At 42.0% G+C, this 19512-nt stretch overlaps 1 protein-coding gene across 1 annotated transcript in view; it reads left to right on the forward strand.

The window, feature by feature from the left end:
• Window positions 1-19512, forward strand: part of adgra2 (adhesion G protein-coupled receptor A2) — a 45920-nt gene that overhangs the window by 9871 nt on the left and 16537 nt on the right. Inside the window, exon 2 of the mRNA XM_042488826.1 lies at window positions 12656-12727. Coding sequence (XP_042344760.1) covers window positions 12656-12727 — 72 coding nt within the window. The remainder of the gene's footprint in view (window positions 1-12655; window positions 12728-19512) is intronic.

Genomic DNA, 19512 nt, shown 5'->3' on the forward strand with positions numbered 1-19512 from the left:
AAGGGCTGCCAAAAAACAACCTGTGTTAGTTTCAAACAGCGGTCTGCAGCTTGGCGGCGATCTCGTCAAAGCCAGACGATACACACCATCCCTACTGCCTACAGATAACAAAAGTCAGCTTATATATTACATCACTTTAAAAATGTTGCTATGACGAGTATGAAACATGAAAATGCAACGCACTCTTGGTTTACAAAAACCTATAATGCAGATATTTTCCTCTAGCAACTGGGCTACACATGTAGTATTTAGATGATCACATATAGGCTGTGGCTACTTTTCTTAATTGTCTGATTAGGCTAAAACCTACCAAAAGCAAATCATATTTATAATTTCTTTATCATCACTCCAAAGCCTTTATATGTTAAGTATGCTATTACTGTGACACAGAACCACAGGATATTAAAAATCTGTCACTACAGTTGTTTAATCCATTGCTCCTTCTATGAAAATAAGTTGGTTTACAGCTCCAATCAAAGAGATGGAGCCAGTTGTGAAATAAAGCAATAAGCTTTTATTAAATCTATGTTGATGGACTAAACCACTGTTTAAATATACAGTATGAATGTGTATTCGTTCAGCTGAAATCAAAACACTCTTTGGAAAGCATGTTGGTCTACCATATTTTTTTTTTTTTAAATACATGCCTTATGATTGTTAAATAAATTCTGGTAAAGTCAAAACTGTTTCACGTCCTTTAACGAGGAGTTGAATGATGTAAATTGTGATTCTCTAAACACTGCGGTCACGCACATAGAAAGAAAAAGTACAAAACAGGAACACAACCTTCTCACAGATGCCTCGAAAGACACCGTGAGAGTATCTGGGGCAGAAAGATTGTGGCCGACTCTTTATAAAAGCAGCCTGATTTCCCAGCAGTCTTTGCTTTAGGAGCAGAAAACAGAGGCTGGTTATGAGACAGAACAATGAGACAATGTTAGCCAGGCATACACCACATTCCACTCACTGTCTGAAAAGGCTAAATTCACTAAATTGCCTCATTAAACATGTAAAAACACTTTAGACAGTGATTAAACTGACTATTGTGTTCCTGCTCAGCAGCCATAAACTTTCCAATTTGGTTTGTCTTGACTTGTATTTGACTCTAAATATTACAATAATTTATTGCAGCTTTACAGTAAGGCGGCAGTATTTTAACTCTTGCTGTCTGGCTGTTAAAATTCCCAGCAGCTACTTGTTTACGTCTTTAAAGTTCATTGCATGTCCAGCTTTAGTAAACTGTGTATAGATGGCACAAGAAACGCACCTCATGGACAATTCCTGTTCGCAGAACTCGATGAATTGTCTAATAAGACCATGTGGGGGACCTTACTCTCCAAAGTATGTGTGTGTGTGTGTGTGTGTGTGTTAGCCTGTTTGCCTGTGCGCACACACACATATGGGAAGGGCGTGCATGGCCACAGCTCTCAAAATAGGCTTCAGTCCTCCCCTCTCTAATTAGAGACATTTCAAAAACCCAGATTTTAATTTTAGACCAGTAGCTTTTGGACCACTCATACACACACACACACACACACACACACACACCCCCACACACACACACACATTGAGTTAAACATACACACTTTCCGTATAAATAAATCTGATAGGTCACACACTTGTGCATCCAAATGTGCACACACACACACGTGGCCACAAACCACAAAGCCTTACTCGCTGGCCCAGCCTGGTAACCCAAGCACAATGCAGCGTACTCTATAATAAGTGGTTGCACATATCAAATGCAGGAGCTCACTCCCCATATAGCCGCATGGCAGGAAAGCACGATAATAAAGCGCAGTAATGTGAGATTCTCCGCATACTATAAATCACCTAGCTCATTTATTTGTCCCTTTAACATATATGACAGGAATCTGTTCCACCCTTTAATGTGGCTTCTCTCGCCCTGCTTTCCCTGTTTGATGACTGAATTACCCAATCATGGGCTTCACAAATATGATTTCACAAAAATATTTTGCATGCAATTACATGGATGCTCCTTTCCATGACAGGCGGTAAATGGGGCTTGTAGCTTGGCAGCGTTTCCTGGTGGCTGCTACAAGCCCTCTGGTGGGCCAGGCACAATGGGCACATTCACATCTTGACATGCATTTGCCACTAAAGTGCCTGTTGTGCTCAAGGGGCATTTAGTCTCTCTGCTGCACTCAGTGCCGTGACTCTCTGAGGACAGGCTCAGGGTGCAGGGGGCTCCTGGGGCAGCTGGCTTAGGTGGCTCTCTGTCCTCTTACAACGAAAGGGTTAAGCTATTTGGACAGACCCCGGCGCTGAATAGTGCTGCTCAGTCTGGAGGCCTCTTATAAAGTACTTATTGTAACAAAGATGACATGGCCACCTCCCAGCCTGAGAGATCTCTCTGCATATGCTCTCTTTCATTCCTTGTCCCTCAACCTTCCTCTGCTTGTCTCTGCAAAAGTGTCCATTAACAAGACAGAGACGCTGGGTTCAACTGATAAAAGCTTTTGAAGCCTGACGCAAAAACTTCAACAATCACAAACTTGCAAACAGTCACCATGCATGTCATTGAACTGAATCAGTGTTAATAATTATAATTCATCATGTCATGCACAGCCAGCACAGTAGTAAATCTACAATCCAAACATTATCATACCATCTGTGCTTTATTCATTATATCGCGGTTGGTTGACACATACTGGCCAATATGACATTTTAAGAAGTTTTTTTTCTGCAGCCTGCTTACACACACTTCCTGAAATGACAATTTACTTTCCCAAAACTGTAAACAAGGAAAAAAAAGCCACACGTATTCTGGCCAAACCTCAGGCATTGGAGACAAAATTAAACACTTTATCCAAAACATGTTATCTTCCATCTAATTTAAACTGCAGATTACTTCTTGCCTTTAGATTACACACCGAGGCTGCCAAATACAGAAATAAGTTAAAAAGTACAGTAATGAATCAGGTTGCAGCAATTTCAGATTAAATAAATCTCTTCACATTTAACAGTTTCAAACAACCTGCAATATAATGATGTTAGAGTGGGAGATATGTTAGTTTTTGGTTGGCTTAGACGTATTTGCGTCATTGTCCGTTGTGTTAAACTTCACCAACTTTTATCATGACAGAGACAGGCAAAAGCAGAACACTAGAGGAGTTGGGGAAAAAAGATAAAAACTGATAGAAACTAAAAATGTTATTTTTATTTTTTAAAAAAAACAATCAAAGTAAACACAGTTCATAATAACATGTCTTTAATTTTCATCTTTAATTTTTATTTTCCTTGCTTGAAAATGTATGTTTTGCATTTACAGCAAAAGCAACCAGACACATATATAGTAGTAGATAGATAAAAATGATGACACAATGATAATTATAAAAATCTTGTAGAGTTCTTTTTAAGCAGGTCATAATAGCATATGCAGTGAAAAGTACTGAATGCTTCTTAAGGATAACTAAAACTAGATGCTTTTTGTATGAAAATCTTAGTTTCCCTCTGTTTTATGTGCGTTGGCTTTAGAAACAATCGGCCCTTTTTCCATAGAACACATTTTGACAAATCACAGTAAAGCACAAGTGTAAATAATACAATCAGTTGATTGCACAATTGCTTTCAGCTGCATCAGTTTCACGGTCCTGGTACCTCACTGTCACGACTTACTGGGACAGAACAGAGCAGGCCCATCGTTATTTGTTGCACCTGGACTTTACTAATATGGCAAGTCAAAAGGCCTGTTTGTGTGCAAATGTGTGAATACTGTAAGCTGATTAACTTAAATTCATCCTTTAGTAATTGTAATTGTTATAAAAGATATGCACCATATAGCAACCTACGCATACACACACACACACATCCTGTGACATGTCATGACCCAGAATTCTCCCTCTATAATGAAGCCCCAAAGTAATTACTGCTGCGAGTCAGTCGCCACAGGAGTCCCAACACAGCAAGAGACTTTGCGTGTGTGTGTGTGTTAGTGTCAGACTACTCTGCATCATCGAAACCTTTAAAGAAGTTGCGTACAATCTGTTACCTCAGTGTTGCAGGCTACGCCAATTAGTTCGTTTTGAAGGTGTTTTACTCATATTGGGTCAAATATATGGGTAAAACATCATTTTTGATACATTTGATCTCAGATCCCATTATTTTTGATAGAATTTGATTTTGTTGTAATGTGACAGCTTATGCTTAGCTAAGCATATAGACTGGAGACCATAGACTGTATAAAAAAATGAACATAGCCACCGTGATGTCACCCACTGGTTTGAAGCCTCGAGTTCATCATGTTGGCCGTCAGCATCTTGTTTTTTGGAGCCAGAGGTTGGATGAGAGGGTAGAGCTGTGGAGGAATCAGGGGCGGATCTGACTTATAGACTAAAGTGATGCCTCACAGACAGCCTGTCATACAATTGTGCACAATGAGTTATGTAAAAATGGTTGCATTAGTTGTGGAGACCACAACTGTTTTTTGCATCAGATAGAGACTTTATTGAGATAGGCTGTCAACATGTTTATTTCTGCTGTACAATGATAATATGGGGGTCAAAGGGGACTGACTCGCTCCTGGAGCCAGCCTCAAGTGGCCCTTAGAGGAAGTGCAGTTTTTGGCACTTTATGTTTGCTTCATTTTTCAGCCAGGAGGTTGCCTCTTGCATTAATCAGAGGGAACAGTTCATCTGGATCTGTCCAAACGTAACATAATCCTCCCCACCAGCCTCTCTAAAGCTCTTCACTTAACACATTGTAACTCTTTTTTTTCATTCCTGCAAAAAGCCAAGTGTAAAAACAATTTGTGGTTTTATGGGGAGTTATGTGCGAGACTTTTTCTTGGCTTCGGCTAAACTAATAATTGTAACATTAGGTATTGTTCTTCTCACCTAACTCTTGGCTGAAAGAGAATAATCGTATTTAATCAAAATGTCAAACTATTTCTTTACCTCAAACAATGTTATGGAGACCATGATTTTTTGGCGTACCATGTCACAGGTATAATCTTATTATAACCCCTTTCCCCAGCTCATAACTGACTCTGAAATGAGATTCCTTGATTGAGGCCAGCTCCTTGTCTGTGAGGTTAAACTGCAGTGTAATGTCATAATGGTTTTTGATTTATTGGAACTGACATTTGGATGGAGTCAGTGGCCTCAGAAAACCTTCTAACAGCCAAATTAAGTAATACTGTTTTTAATCCATCTTTTTGGTTCAACCACAGTATTTTGTTGATCCACTACGTCTTTCCCCATTACTCCCGAGTGCAATGTGGGTGATGTGTATATAAAAAGAAATGCTGCCATGTCCACTTAGCTCTCTGTGAACTGCCAGTTTACTTGAAATGCAACTCTGGCAGGGAGAAAGCTGCACAAATGGAAAGCAACGAGGGAAAATGCAGTAAAACACACTGATGGTTCTGTATAGAATGTTCTCAGCTGCAACGTACACAAATTAAAGCGCTCACACAATGCTGCGCTGTTAGTGTAAAAGTGGATAATCGTATTGCTTTCAGCAGAATTTAATTACCTCTAAGGAAAATTCCCTCAAGGCTAAGTTATTTTCTGTTTTATTTATATGAACTTAAGCACTGCTGTGACACACACCAGCGTGTGTATTATCAAGCCAGCATGCTAATTAAAGTGGGCTTAATTCAATAATGACGCTTTGAAACGCTCATTGAAAATCACTCTCATTATCTGGCTCCCATTGGTCTCCGAATCGGGACTGGATTTATGGCACGTTACCAATCTCTTTCAAGGGTTCTTGTCTTTCACCTTGCGTGTGGTCCTCGAGGGTAAGAGACCTATCCAAAGTTAAATAATGTTTACACAGTGGCCCGTTGAGTTGTTTTGACTCTCTTTATTACACTGAACCTGTGTTTCGCTTTGTGAGGGTGGGACATGAGGTGGTGCATCTAATCAGCGCGTTTCACTCCGTTTTATCAGTGACCAACATCCAGTCACACTGCAGCAGCTCCAGGTGTGTCATTGGATGATGCTGCAGAAATGTTTTGTATTCAAAATAAATGAAAATATAACGTTTTTTGTGTTATTTTTTTTTAAGCGTAATGCATACTTAATGAGTGCAGGCAGCTTAGCCTGCAGATGCATTCTTATTAAATATAAATCCCTCCCTAAGACTCTGACTCTGTTTGTGGTTTGCTGTTCAGGCCTGCAGCTACACAGAGCTCACTGTCTGAGTCCAGCATGCTTGAATATTTAGAGGGCAAAAGAGGCCAATAGGAATCAGCGCTTTTTACTCAAATGCATCTCATTCATGTCCTGGACAAAATGCCAAACCAGAATGGGGCATTTCCTGTATATGCTTACCACTTCATAGAAAAAAAACAAGATTTAAAGGGACAGTTCACTTGAAAATAGAAAGTAAATATTTTTCCTCTTGACAGTGGTAGAATGTATCTATCTCGATTGTTTTGGTGTGAAATGCCAACAAAGTCAACAACAATGTCTCTTTCCAGAAATCGTGACTAGGTTACTAAAGATAATCCACAGACCTTGCTGTGAGTGCTGTCATATGGTAACTATTTTCTTTCTACCGAACTACACCTGCCAATTGTTTCATCGTGCAGAAGTACGCATTTACTGCTAGCTCAGCTAGCATAACTAAGCTAGCTCAGCCAACAACCCCATTTCACTCCCAACAACAAACAGAGGAACCACGGCGGCTGCATTTGTTGATGCTCCAGGCAACTACAGTTGGACCCTGGAGCCTGCTTTTCATGTCTCGTGAGAAACCAAAAGTCAATCAAGTGTATGTGTGGCATACTATGCATGTGATGTATGTCAAGTGAGATTACTGTAGTAACAAACATAGTTATTTTAAGCCAAACCATCATGTTTGTTTCCTAACCATAATGCATTGAACAAGCAGTATAAACTTAACTATAAGCTGTGGATTATCTTGAGTAACCGGGTCATAATTTCTGGAAAGAGACATTGCTGTTGAGTTTCTCATATGTATTTTTTTATTGGCACTTTGAGCACCACAAGTCAGTGCCATCTAGTTCCATGATATCTACAAGATGGCAGGCGTCTCTACACCAGTATCTCCAAATATCTTGTCAACTCACACCAAAATGATCTAGACAGATAAACTGCACTACAGGTAAAAGGAACATTATGTAATTTGGATTCTGGTGTAACCCATCCCTTCAAATCTTGTGATTGTTTTTTAAATACGTGGGAACTGACATGACATGACTGTCCCTTTAAGTGTTGTCTAGTTGGGAAATGGGATGAAGGGTGAAAATACATTAACACCAAACCTTCAGCAGCAGCCGACTGCAAACAGGACATCCTGTTGAGTTTGGGTTTGCCGCATTCTGCGGTTGGGACAGGAACGTTTTCCCTTGCCGTCCCTCTACACCAGGTTGTGATCTGGAAAGCTGAAAGGACTCTGTTGAGCTACTCCCTGTGCTGGTGCCATACACCGCAGAGCCAGCGTTCCCAGCTCCACCACAGAGATGATTCCTCAGTGAAATGATTGGTTGACAATGACCCAAAACCAAAAGCAGCTGTAGGAAGCATGCTGCTTTTGACAGACAGTTATAGTTTACAGCACACGCAGGTACACGTATGTGCAAACACACACACACACACACACACACACACACACACACACACACACACACACACATCAGGCCTCCATCAGACCTGAGGCAGTATGTTACAGCGAGACCGCCTTCCACTTAGGAGTTGGGGGGGGGGGGGGGCGGAAGTAAATCAGTGAGAAAATGCGATTTGCGACATGCTGTCATGCCCCTGTGTGGCCCTCAAAGGCTTTGTGGGTTTAGGAAGCAAATTGAGCAAACCAACAAAGTGAGTGGCACGGTGCAGGGAGGAGCTGCTGTGGTTTACGAGACAAGACTTTATTTTGAATGGTTTTTACTTTTTCACACTCTGTCACGCACCAAGGAAACCATGAGCTAACGCTGATCTATGGTGCTCAATGCTCAAACATCAAGCATAGTTGTAGCAGCCATACTTCTCATTTTATAAATAATGAACTAACCCCCAAAACACCGCATTTCCTATGATATGTTTCCGTAAATCACACTCTGTGAAACTAATAGTTAAAGTTTGCTTTGACAACAGCAAATGTGTTTGGATAGGTCTTTGCCAACATCGGGGTTAAGGGGATTCAGGGGATTTTTCAGTAATTTATAGTGCACTTTGGATATATGTCATGTTAAAAGATTGTATTATTCCGTAGTTTGAACTTTTGTGGATAACCACATTCACACCCGTAAAATTCTAAAGAGAGACATTTTCTACCCTGTCCCATCCACTCAACCACATTACCTGCACTTTTCCTGACATTACTGCTGGCCTGACAGAGTATATTTTAATTTCTATTAAAAAAAAAAATCTTTTCTTATCATAACTTTTCTGAGGAGACCAGACGTTCTTTAGAAATGTCCTGGAGCAATCCTGTTTCCTAGAAATGATGTTTGTATGTAACTAAAGGGCTTTCTTAATTACATTGTTGTGACAATGTAATCTGTGCCTGGATTATATTCAGAGAAAATGTTTCTCTCAGGTAATGAAACACATTCATGTACCATGCAGGCTTTGCCACAAGGTGGTTTTGGAGGATGGCAGGGACACAAAGTGCAGGATCTTAACACAAGAACTTTGGGCTCCTGTTGTACGGAAGAACTTTAGGTTCAGAAAATGTTGTGTGTCAGTTAAATGTTAATAAAAAGGGTAAGAAAATAATAATGCTGTAGTCACTGTGCGTATTGCAAGACTGCCTGTTTTGGCAGAAAACAACTGAAATACCTCCTTAGTGAACATTTTGCCGATACATTCAGTATCAACATTTTTGCGACTTGCCAGGTACGATAATAGAAAACATAAGCCGCTTGACTTTATGTTTCCCTCAACACATATTTGCTGTTTTGAATTAGTTGCATATAAACATAGTTGCAAGGAGAGGGCCTCCTGGGGAGCTCATTGGAATTAAATAAACTAATCATGGGAATTATGGTCTATAATTAATCCAGCAGATCTTTTTAAATATCTGCACATCTGAACTCGTACAGGGGCGTTGTTGAGCATAAGGTTTTTTTGAAAACAATCTAAAATGTGTAGGGTTTTCCCCATGCAGCACTCAGCAAATCTTTCCTTGAGCACATCATAACTTCAACCATAAGACAATTTTAAAGCATCATTTGTGTGTTTGTACTTTCATTTCAGGCTTCTGGGAAAAAACATAGGAGCACATGAGGTGAAGTGGTGGTATACATACATATGGGCTTTCCATGTCTTCTGCGGTTTTACTGACCCTATTTAACCCCTCGACTATGAGTACACAGCACAAGGGGAGGGCTGCTGTCTGTGCTTCTGTTTGACCTGGCTCTTTTCATATGACCTCCTGGCTTTTTGATCTTCATGTAAATGAATTAGATGAAACGAGTGAATGCGATGCAGGAGCCTGACATGTGGCCCTGGTTTTTTGGGGTTTTTTTCATAGAATAGATGGATTTAATTAGCCTGTCTAATTTCTCAGAGGCCTTTGTGGTCTGAAAGGGTTAAGTGAATGAGAGATACCATCCCCAGTCTGGACTCAGTTATCACACAGTTGTGCCATGTACCATACATCTTATTGCTCTTGAAAGCAGATTAACTCAATCTGCCATCTGATCTGTCACTTAAGGGTAGAGAAGCGGCTCGTGTACAGTAAGGCCTCAGTAGCAGCACACAGCAGGCGTGAGGCCTGCGAGTAGCGTCTATGATTAAGAAGCTACTCATCTTCTTTGCTTGTAAAGCTCTGTTAACCTTTGTATACTCTGGTGATGAAGTGATGCACTCTCATGTGCCTCAGCTGTCACCTGCCTCCGGACACTGCTCCATCTGTCTGATGGCTGTCCGGGAAGTGCTCTCTCTGCAACCCCTGACCCTCGAAACCGGGTTCTGAATAAACAGCTAATTGGCTGGGTTTCCTGTTTAGCCTGATGGGAATGCCGACTATTTCTGTCTGTTTACAGAGTTCTGCCTCTATCGCTCTTTCTCAGAGTTGTACTCTCTGTATTGTTTATGAAAGAACAATGTCCTCTGCTACGGCTGCGCTCCAAACATCAGGCTTTTGGGGATTATACAGTAGTGTCCAGCCTCTGCAACTCCCAGTGTTCCTGGAAATCTGCGCCTTTTGTTGTCTGTGGGAGGGTTTCAGTTAGCTCATTTTGTGGTCTTTGTTTATTTGTGAAAGTCTAGCTTTCATGTCCTTTTGTAAAGAGTAGCAAGCAAATTGAAATATCATGTGTTGGGATGTCTTAACTTAACTAAGATAAATGAGGATTTTTGTGATAGGATGCCACATGTGAATATCATAGTTTGCACGAACAAACACACAAATAAACACATCTGTATAGGTTTTATTTTGCAAATCACATTATAATTATGCATTTTGCTGTCACAGAAATGCACTAATATCAGCATGCCAAAGATTTGTGCACACATATGCACATTCAGGCAAAGCCAAACCAAACATGTGTGCTGTTCTCTGACTAATAGTTTTTTTTTCCTGCATAATAAGCTTAGTCAAAAAGGAACTATCTGTATCTAAACTGTCTGTGTTGAATTAAATGGCTTGCTTCTTTGCCAGATGTGACTTTCTCCTCTCCTATCTGTATTGAATTATTCAGGCAGTTCCGGATCTTCTGTAGCTTTCATCTCGGGCCTGCATCCAGTTAATGGAGAGATACCGTGCCCAAAGTCAAGTGAGAGACCTTAAGGTCCAGGAGTCATAGGTTCAAATACAGGCTACGACACCGGAGGACTGACTCGTCTAACACCCACCCTAAAAACGTCTTGACATAATAACGGTGATTCATTTCAGAAATACAGTGTGGATTTGTGAATATGTCCTGTTTTTAATTTAGAAGTAAGGCTGTCAGTGTCTGTGTTTTGAATGTGAATTTTTGTGATAGTAATTCCATTGATGCTGCACAATTTTACGGCGAAACCTAAAATAAAGGTAATTTTGGTTTAAATGCTAAATAAAACAGTCAATGCGGCCTCGGTTTCAGTATTATAGTCATTATCAGTGGAGCAGCTCTCGTCTCTTGATTGCAGTCAGTTTAAAAATACATTTTTCTGGTTTCTTATTTTGGTAGATAATTGTAGGAAGATATTGACTGAGGTGTCCTGGATAACTGGAGCAAAAGATTTACGTTCCATGTTGGCTTTGCTTTTGTTTGTTTGTCTTCCTGTCAGTGAAGTTACTGTAGTGAAGTCAGGCCAGTTTGTACTAAGACTGGATGATTGTATCTGGTCATTAAGTGAGCTGGAAGGTGCAGAGCTGAAGGCGGTGTTTTTATTGGGGGGGCGGGGAAGGGGGGGGGGGGGGGGGGGCGGCTGCTGCTGCTGAATCTGTAAATCTCACAGACTGTTCACAGTCCACTCCCACTTTTAAAGGCGCTCACACAGCTCCACTCTCGATTAAGGACTCACTAAATGTTGCAAACAGCCCATTAAGCACCATATGGTAGAGGTGAAGATGATGTGAAACTGAAGGGTGTGTTAATGATGGCGGGCTGACGCCTGAGCAGAGCCCCTGCTGTACCCTGAGCTCTTGCTGAGGGATCCATAGGGCCATTTAATTGCAGTATTTTCAGTAGCACTTGAGGATCTTGGTCTTGGTTCAGTACTTAAAAAGTCAACAGTGACTTGAAGACAGGATCGGCTTTTTTAATATTTAAGCAAAACCACAATCTTTCCCAACCCTCTCTGAAATGCTTTAGTGGCCTAAAATTAATGAAAGATGCACAATGCAAACTCCAGTCTCTTTTTTTGCGCTTGTAGGCCCAATCATTCAGCCTGACCTCGTGTGCACGTGTGTGCACTCTTAGAACATCACACCTCCTGAATTTGAAAAACAGTGCCAGTAAACATAATCCGAGCAACAATTAAATTTTCTTCAAAAGTATTTGGCCCAGCAATCTGTTTTTTTTTTAAAACTGTGGACAATGTTCCTTGAGCTGATGCCCTGTGCTTTCAGTTTTTGTGCTAAATTAAGCTAAACATCTGCTGTAAGTTCATACTTAGCATACATTCTGGTATTGATGTTCTCGTTTAACTTTCAGCAAGAAAGAGAAAACTAATACTTTTTAAAAAGTCTATATAAAGATCTATTTTGACTGACATTGACCCTGGCAAGTCCCTCAGAGCAAAGTGATTACCGTAAATAACCATTTCCCAGACAAAGCAATCTCAACCTCACTTCCAGTGTGTCCTGTGGCCCGCTGCCCTCAGGTCCGATAAGAACCCTGTAAGCTAAGTGATTCACCAGGAGGGAAAGGGCTAATTAACATGGCCTGTGCCGCCACTTGTTTGATGTGGACAGACATTCTTTTGATGTAAAAATGTATGCAAAATGATTATCAAGATTGCAGCTTTCCTCCTAATCTTGATGTCCTACCCCGTCTTTAACATTAATTGGAAACATCTTAAGCTAATGTCCCTGGTCCGGCTGACGTTGGCTGACTGCAACACCAGTTGGACATTTTATATGGACTTCATCCTCCTCTTGTGACCCTCTTCACTGTGTGTTTGAATTCTTTCCTAGCTGTGAAGCTGATTACTGAAAGATTTAGCATCATGAGATATGCTTCGGTTTATTGTCAGTGGAAATATTTCTAACAGCACTGTTTTTTTTTTTACAGGATACTGAGCCACAACAAGATCCGAGTTCTGAAAAATGGATCCTTCTTTGGACTTTACACTTTGGAGAAACTGTGAGTAGTCTGCTGTTTATCATCCTTTATGAATATTTCCCTTCTGCAGATGCTATAACGACACGTTTAGTGTGTATGTGAGATATATCTTCATATATCTGCATCCGTGTGTAAACTAATATTCTAGTTTGTCTCCGGGCCTTTATAGAGGAATACAGACAGGGTATCAGTGCGATCTCAGCAGCTCGGTGTGCTTCTATCCATTCATGGGCTGCTGTCCAGCAGGGAGGATGATACGCTCTGACTGGCTATCATTAATTCAGTTATGTTGAAAAGCTCACATAATTACACTTCAGTCCGTCATTATCAGGTAAGGCCCTCTCCACATGACAAGATAAGAGAGATCTCAGGGAGGACGTGGATGTTGGCAGCTTCGCCTGTGGTTCACAGACATTAGAGCCCTCCTAAGTAGCATCATAATCTCTCTGAATGGGGTGTGAGACAGGTGATAGACAGGATCTTTTACTGGGGTAATATGAATGAATGGTGACAAGCAGGAAAGGAACCTTGCTTATCAGACAACTATTAGATGGATTGATTCCACAGATTTACCTTGTTTGAACCAATCCAACCTCATCCACTCAAGTTGCAGGAGAAAACCATGAACATCTAAAAGGGTGATTATACCAAGACTAATCTTCTCTGAACGCTATGTTACTAAGCGCTAGTTGGATAAAATTATACCAAATAAAATTTTGTTCAAGTGCAAAAACCATACAGTGGTCAACAGAGAGCGAATTGCAGTCTGCAAAACATGTGGGTCTAAAATGACAGACAAAGACGCAACAAATTCTAACAAACTTAATTTTACAAGTATGCAAATAATAAATTGATTTCTGTAAATGTAACACATTGTTTTTCTGTTGTTAAAATGGCATTGTGTCTGGTGAAGACAGTATTATGACTTGTTTAGGACTTGAAAGTCAAAGTTTATGACTTTGGACTTGCTAAACAACAATTTTGTCCCTCTGACATTCAATTCAAATAACATGAGACAAGCTAGATGTGCTGAAGGTTAAGGGAACAGTACATAGGGTATGATATGCTTGTGGTCAAACTTAGTCATTACGGTAAAGTCTGTAGTGTGTAAAGTCTTTACCAGCTGCAGGCTACCACTCCTGGCATCTTTGATACTCTAATGTGAGAATTCCATCCAGTTTGTGTTTCCCACCACACTTTCTTTCAAGGTGTTGTTTTACAGAGCATCCCTGTAAAGCTTTATAGCGTCCTGGTAGCTAACAGCACACATGGAGCCGCTTCAGTCTGGATACTGTAGTCTGGCAGACAGACATACTTACTATATTGTGAGGGGGTGGGTATGTTGACGGGATATTAGTTCCACATGCCACTCAGACCTGCCACCCATGAAGATAACGAGCCTCTCAAAAACGTTGAAAGACGGAAAAATATGGTTATTTGCTGCAGTTGTTAGCTTGTTAGTACCTACCTGCTCGAGCTCACACCAGACGTGCCAGTCGAGAACAAAAGCCAAATCTGCTGAAATTGCTGTTTTTTTATGACTGGCGTGTGAACGCCATGCGTGAACAAGTCCAAGGCCAAGTTCTCAGTTCTCACCTCAACTGTCTTGCACTGAAGACAAGAAGATAAAGCTGTTGACAGGAAGGCACTACTCCGAGATCCTGTGACTAATACTACCTGGGAGAATAATTTCTAGTTAAGCCAAAGAAGATCTGTAGCTTGAATTGTTTGAAGTAAAACGAGCCGCTGTTGCTTGTTTTTGTAAGTGCGGACAGGGTTCCCTGTAGCGCCGCAGGGTCGGTGGGTCGGGTAACCTGAGCTTACCCACTAACTGGGCCTTGTAGCTGGAGCTGTGATAAAACTAGCAGGGGGCAACAGGGTGGAGCTTTCCTGCAGGCTCACAGCTAAAAGACCTGGGAGAGAGACACAGAACAGGCAGACAAACACACACACGCACACACACACACACACACATAGTTGTGCTCCACAGAAGGAGATGTGGGCGTCTGGTGTGAGGAGAGGACATAACGTAAATCATGCAGGCCTCATTTCACTCCTCTGCCTCAACCTCTGCTGGCTCTCTGACACACAGCAGTGGAGGTCTGCTCACTCACGCTGACGTCTTCAACCTTTAATTGAGCCCTGCACAGCTTATAATTACATCTGAGCTCATGGTAAAATTGCTGTCTGATGTGAAAAATGCCACATTGAAATTCACCGTTGCGGTGATGGAAGGATTTGAAGGGATGAACGCAGCAGTGAGTTGTACGGTAACTGTTTGAGTTTTTGTTCATACTGTGAATTTTCAGTTTCATCTCTTCAGCCCGCCATCGTTCTTCAGGTCTCCTCATTGTTTCCAGTGTGTCGTCTACATGTGCTTGTCATTTGCAGCAGTAGTGAACAGTTACTCATATTATGTGGTCAGCACTGTAATCAAAGGCCAGCCCACTAGGGCTGAGTAAACACACATCAGGGAATTACACTGCATCTCTTCCCCTACGTGACAAGGACAAACACAGGCTGCTCCCCGACTGCACACTCTCCCTCTCGGCCCATCTCTGAGTGCGTTTCCTAGTATGGGCACCCTCGCTTCTCGTCCAGTCGTTTCAAACGGGTCTGGTAACTCTCTCAGCAGACGCTCACTCAGAACCCACACACTCACACCAGACATCTATTCAGAGCTGAATGCAGTCTGATTTGCTGTTGTTAGTCGGAGAATACAGCTCCAGGGCAGGCCACCCTCCTCCAGGCCTGGGCCAGACAGTGCAGCGATCTACACAGTTAGCCCTTTCATTGGGACAAACCTCCTCAAAGCCACTATTGCCTTCATAACCTGCCAAACCACCCAAGTGCAGAGGAGCAATTTAGCCTTGTTTGTTTTTGCCCTCTTACTGGACTACTGTGTTTTTGTAGCTCTTTTAAATAGGCTTGCCATCCAACAGCTACATTTGGATCTTGGAATACCTAATTTTTTTCCAGTGTTTGCGATGAAACACCAGTTGAATCATACCTGGCTTCTGTGGTGGCCCTGCTATACTACTGTATATTCAAAACACTAGACCTTCAATACTGTACCTATTTTAGTACCTGCACACCGTTTCTGATGGGAGCTGAAGCTGGCGGCCCTGCTAACGAGCCAGGACCTTTATGAGTTGTGGACAGATCCCAGCAGCCTGTCCTGCCGCTGATTTGAGCCGAGGTAATGAGAATAATGAGCAAAGAGGGCCGAGGCAGTCTGGCTCTTGTCCAACTGGGCCCCACTGCACCATGGGACACAGGACAGGCAGGCAGGGGCACAAGGGGCCCTCATTACCAGGTCTGCTCGCCCTACAGGGAGAGAGGGAGCAGAGAGGGAGAGCAGAGGGCAGCGATGATGATGGATGAGGGATCAGCAGGGCGCTCGCAGCGCACAGGTCTGAAAGGCAGAAGTGAGGCTTGTGGTTCTGGACTGGTGGTTAGAAGCTCATAGGTGTTGGCAGCATGATAGACTTTGTCAACAAGACTCTGAAATGAGAATGAATGTACCTGACGTGACTGTACTTTTACTTAAGCTGCACTACAGAGGAGTACGCAAAGGAAATATCACGCAAGATTATTTAAAACTTCCTGTTGACTTATAACAGCTTCAGGAAATAAGGAGTTGCTCTTGATTTATGCGGAGCAACAAGAATTAAGGGAAGTTTGCACTGAAACCTGCGACCATTATGTCACACAGGGGCATGAGAATGTGCAGATATATTTAGGAAAACGTCTGCATGATAGAGAATATATACACGATTATCAGATTATGGTTTAGAATACTGGGGCCAATTCATTACTTATGACTCGATAGTATCTGTTTTATAAAAAGGGGAGACGGGGAAACTCAGTGTTTGCCTGAACCTCCCTGAAACCGACCTTGAAATCGCCTCTGCCATTCTGAGCAGCTGGGGTTAGGAAGTTGTCCAACTTAAACAACTTTACCATCTGACACAGGGGAAGCGGAGCCGAGATGGCTAAAGATGGTATGGTGGCTGGAGAGGGAGAAGGAGAGGGAGACAGAGGGGAGGGAGAGAAGGAAAGCACACTCCTGCAGTTTGTCTTATATAAATCTGAGGTTGTTTTTCTTTGTGGGAGATTAACATTATTTCCACACAGGCTAAGCAAATTACCTTGATGAGTGGGAACAAAGCAGAGGTGGGCAGCGTATAAGCATGTAGAAACAGTGGAGAATGTGCGGACATGGCCAGGAGCCCTTCTGTCTAGACCAGTGTGGGGAAAGACAAGGTTCAGATTGTACCAGCCCACCTCTCCAGAGCCAGCTGTGGAGGTTGCACATGGGACTCTCATTTCTCCCTCACAGAAAAAATGAACATTTGTGTAAGCATGTTTGCCCGCACACGCCATTGAGTGGCCCCCGGTTAGGCAACAGTCACCTAATGAGAGTGCATGACATTAAGGGGTGGAGCGGGTGAGGAAGGGGTTAAGCGTGCTGGAGAGTGGAAACAGAAAGGGGGGTGCTGCTGGAGTTGATAGACTCCAGATGTGTCTTTCAGATAAACTGAAGGAACGGGGTGTGTTTGTATTGCAAGCCTAGCTCAGTCATGGCTCTGGGGGTTTATTGAAACAGCGAGTGAGCCCCCTCATAAGCCCATTACCAAATCGTACGCTTTATACGCCAGTAACTCGCTCTCGCGCACTCGTTCGGCAAACTTGATATAGTTTCAATGGCATTTTTTCCTCCAGAGGAACTTGAGCTTTCCCTGGACTTGCTTCCCCCCACTTCCGTTTGTGTTCCTTTTCTGCTTTATTTTTGCATCTCCCCTCTCCCAGCTCACTGGGTCGCTCGCTGTTCCTCCCCCTTCCCACTCTCTGCATGCTGTAGTCCACCTACTGGCTGAAAATTCACTCACCCTTTTCATTGATAATTTGGATGAGAGGCGTTTGTTCCCATTTCCTTATAATGTGTAGGCTACATTGTTTTAAACATTTTTCTGTTAACCCCTTGAAACCTAGAGTGACATCACTTTTCTTGTGCTGCTTTCACACGCCTTTCACAGGTATTTTAAACCTTTGAACTCAAAAAGGAAATTGGTGTGATTTCTTTCAACAAAAATGGGGGGTGGCAATGAGCAATTTGGTAAAAAAATGTTCCACAAATTCCAAGAAATTGGTTGATTTAAATCCTTAAAAAAAAAAAAAGCTAGGAAAAATGTCTAGGGAAAAAGAAAAAAGCTAGGGACAAAAATATATTTTAAGTTTTTATAATTCATTCATTCATTCATTAGCTGCTTATCCTCTCAAGGGTCCTAACTGACATTTGGTGAAAGGTGGGGTACGCCCTGGACAAGTCGCCAGAATATCACAGGGCTGACACAGTTTAAAAGTATGTTACATAATCATTATACTTTTTTAGGCACTTTTTCCAAGTCCTGTTCGTCTTGGTTTTTTTTTTTTGTTTGTTTTGTTTTTTTATTTCACTTTCTTTTTCTTTTTAATATTTTTTTTGTTGTTTTTCCAGGTATTTTTTGTGTACTCTAAGTTCTTGCTATTTTTTACTCATTACCTCCTGTCCATGTTTTTGAAAGAAAACAAACCAGATCGCTCAGGTTTCAAAGGGTTCATTTATTGATAAACATGCTCAATGAGAATTTTGGGTCATTCAGACTCCATTTAACAAAATGAAATTGCATTAATATTATTTCATTAATATTAACAAAATCTACCCTAACCCTAACCCTTTCACCGCCTTTTTTCTCCTGAGAAAACGGCCACCTGTGACCCTGAGAAACTTTACATCATCATTAATCCGACAAATATTATGATCTACTGTATGTCCTTTTAAAACCACAAACTTAAATTGTTTCTGACTGATGTGTACACTCCTGGTAGATCTCATGAAAACCAACAGAGCTGCCAAAGCAGGCATCGCCCCCTTCTCTCGGCCGCTCCAAAAGCCAGAAGTGAAGTCAATAACAGTCCGTGGTTCCAGAGTTTTCCTTGGCAGAATAAGCTCCAGCTCGTCTTGCTGCAGACTATAGAGACATATAATCAACTTAGGACATTTTACACTTCAAATAAAAGTCTATATTGCTATTTCTGTGGGGTTGGGTGGAAGGTTTATGTTACTGTCAGTCAAGGACAGAGCTGAGGGCCACATTGAGTAATGGAAGTGGATGATCAGGTTGTGATTGTTTATCTTGAAGGTAATCCAAATGACAGCAGTTTCATTTGCTCCTTTAGCGTCATGGTTGCACCAAAGAAATTGGTTTCCAGATGAACACAGACAAAAAGTTGATTAGGCATATCCAATCTGAGAGGAACCAGAAAAAAACTAAAGAAAATAATCTGGGGAAGGGGTAGCAAAGCAGGAAATTAGAAGAAAAACAAGAGCTCGGCAGATCCCGGTTTCCTGTTTTGGGGGGAAGGCAGGAGTACGTTAGGGGCCTGTGTTACAGAGCCCCCATTGTGAGCAAGTGTGTTGAGGAGTAGGGAGGTGGGGTCTGCGGGGCCATACACAGGGACGATTTTGCTCAGTGCTGAATCCCCTAACCCACCTGCCCCTCCCTACAGGGGAAAGCTAGCTAGTAAAAAAGGAGAAAAAGGAAACTGTAAAAATAAACGAGCAAGGGCCTCTGCGAGAGACGCCAACCAGACAGGAAATGACACGCGGCACAAAAATGGTCTCAGCCTGACCTCTGTGGGAACCAAGGACCAAGTCACCCCCCCCCCGCCCCCCCACTTCTTTTTCCCAACAAAGTTTTAATTCCTCCATAGACACTTATGTCTGTCTTTAGGCAGTTGCCTATATTAGTTTACATCGAGAT

The sequence above is a fragment of the Plectropomus leopardus genome, chromosome 6 (genome assembly GCF_008729295.1).
Source record: "Plectropomus leopardus isolate mb chromosome 6, YSFRI_Pleo_2.0, whole genome shotgun sequence".
In the NCBI taxonomy this organism is placed as follows: Eukaryota; Metazoa; Chordata; class Actinopteri; order Perciformes; family Serranidae; genus Plectropomus; species Plectropomus leopardus.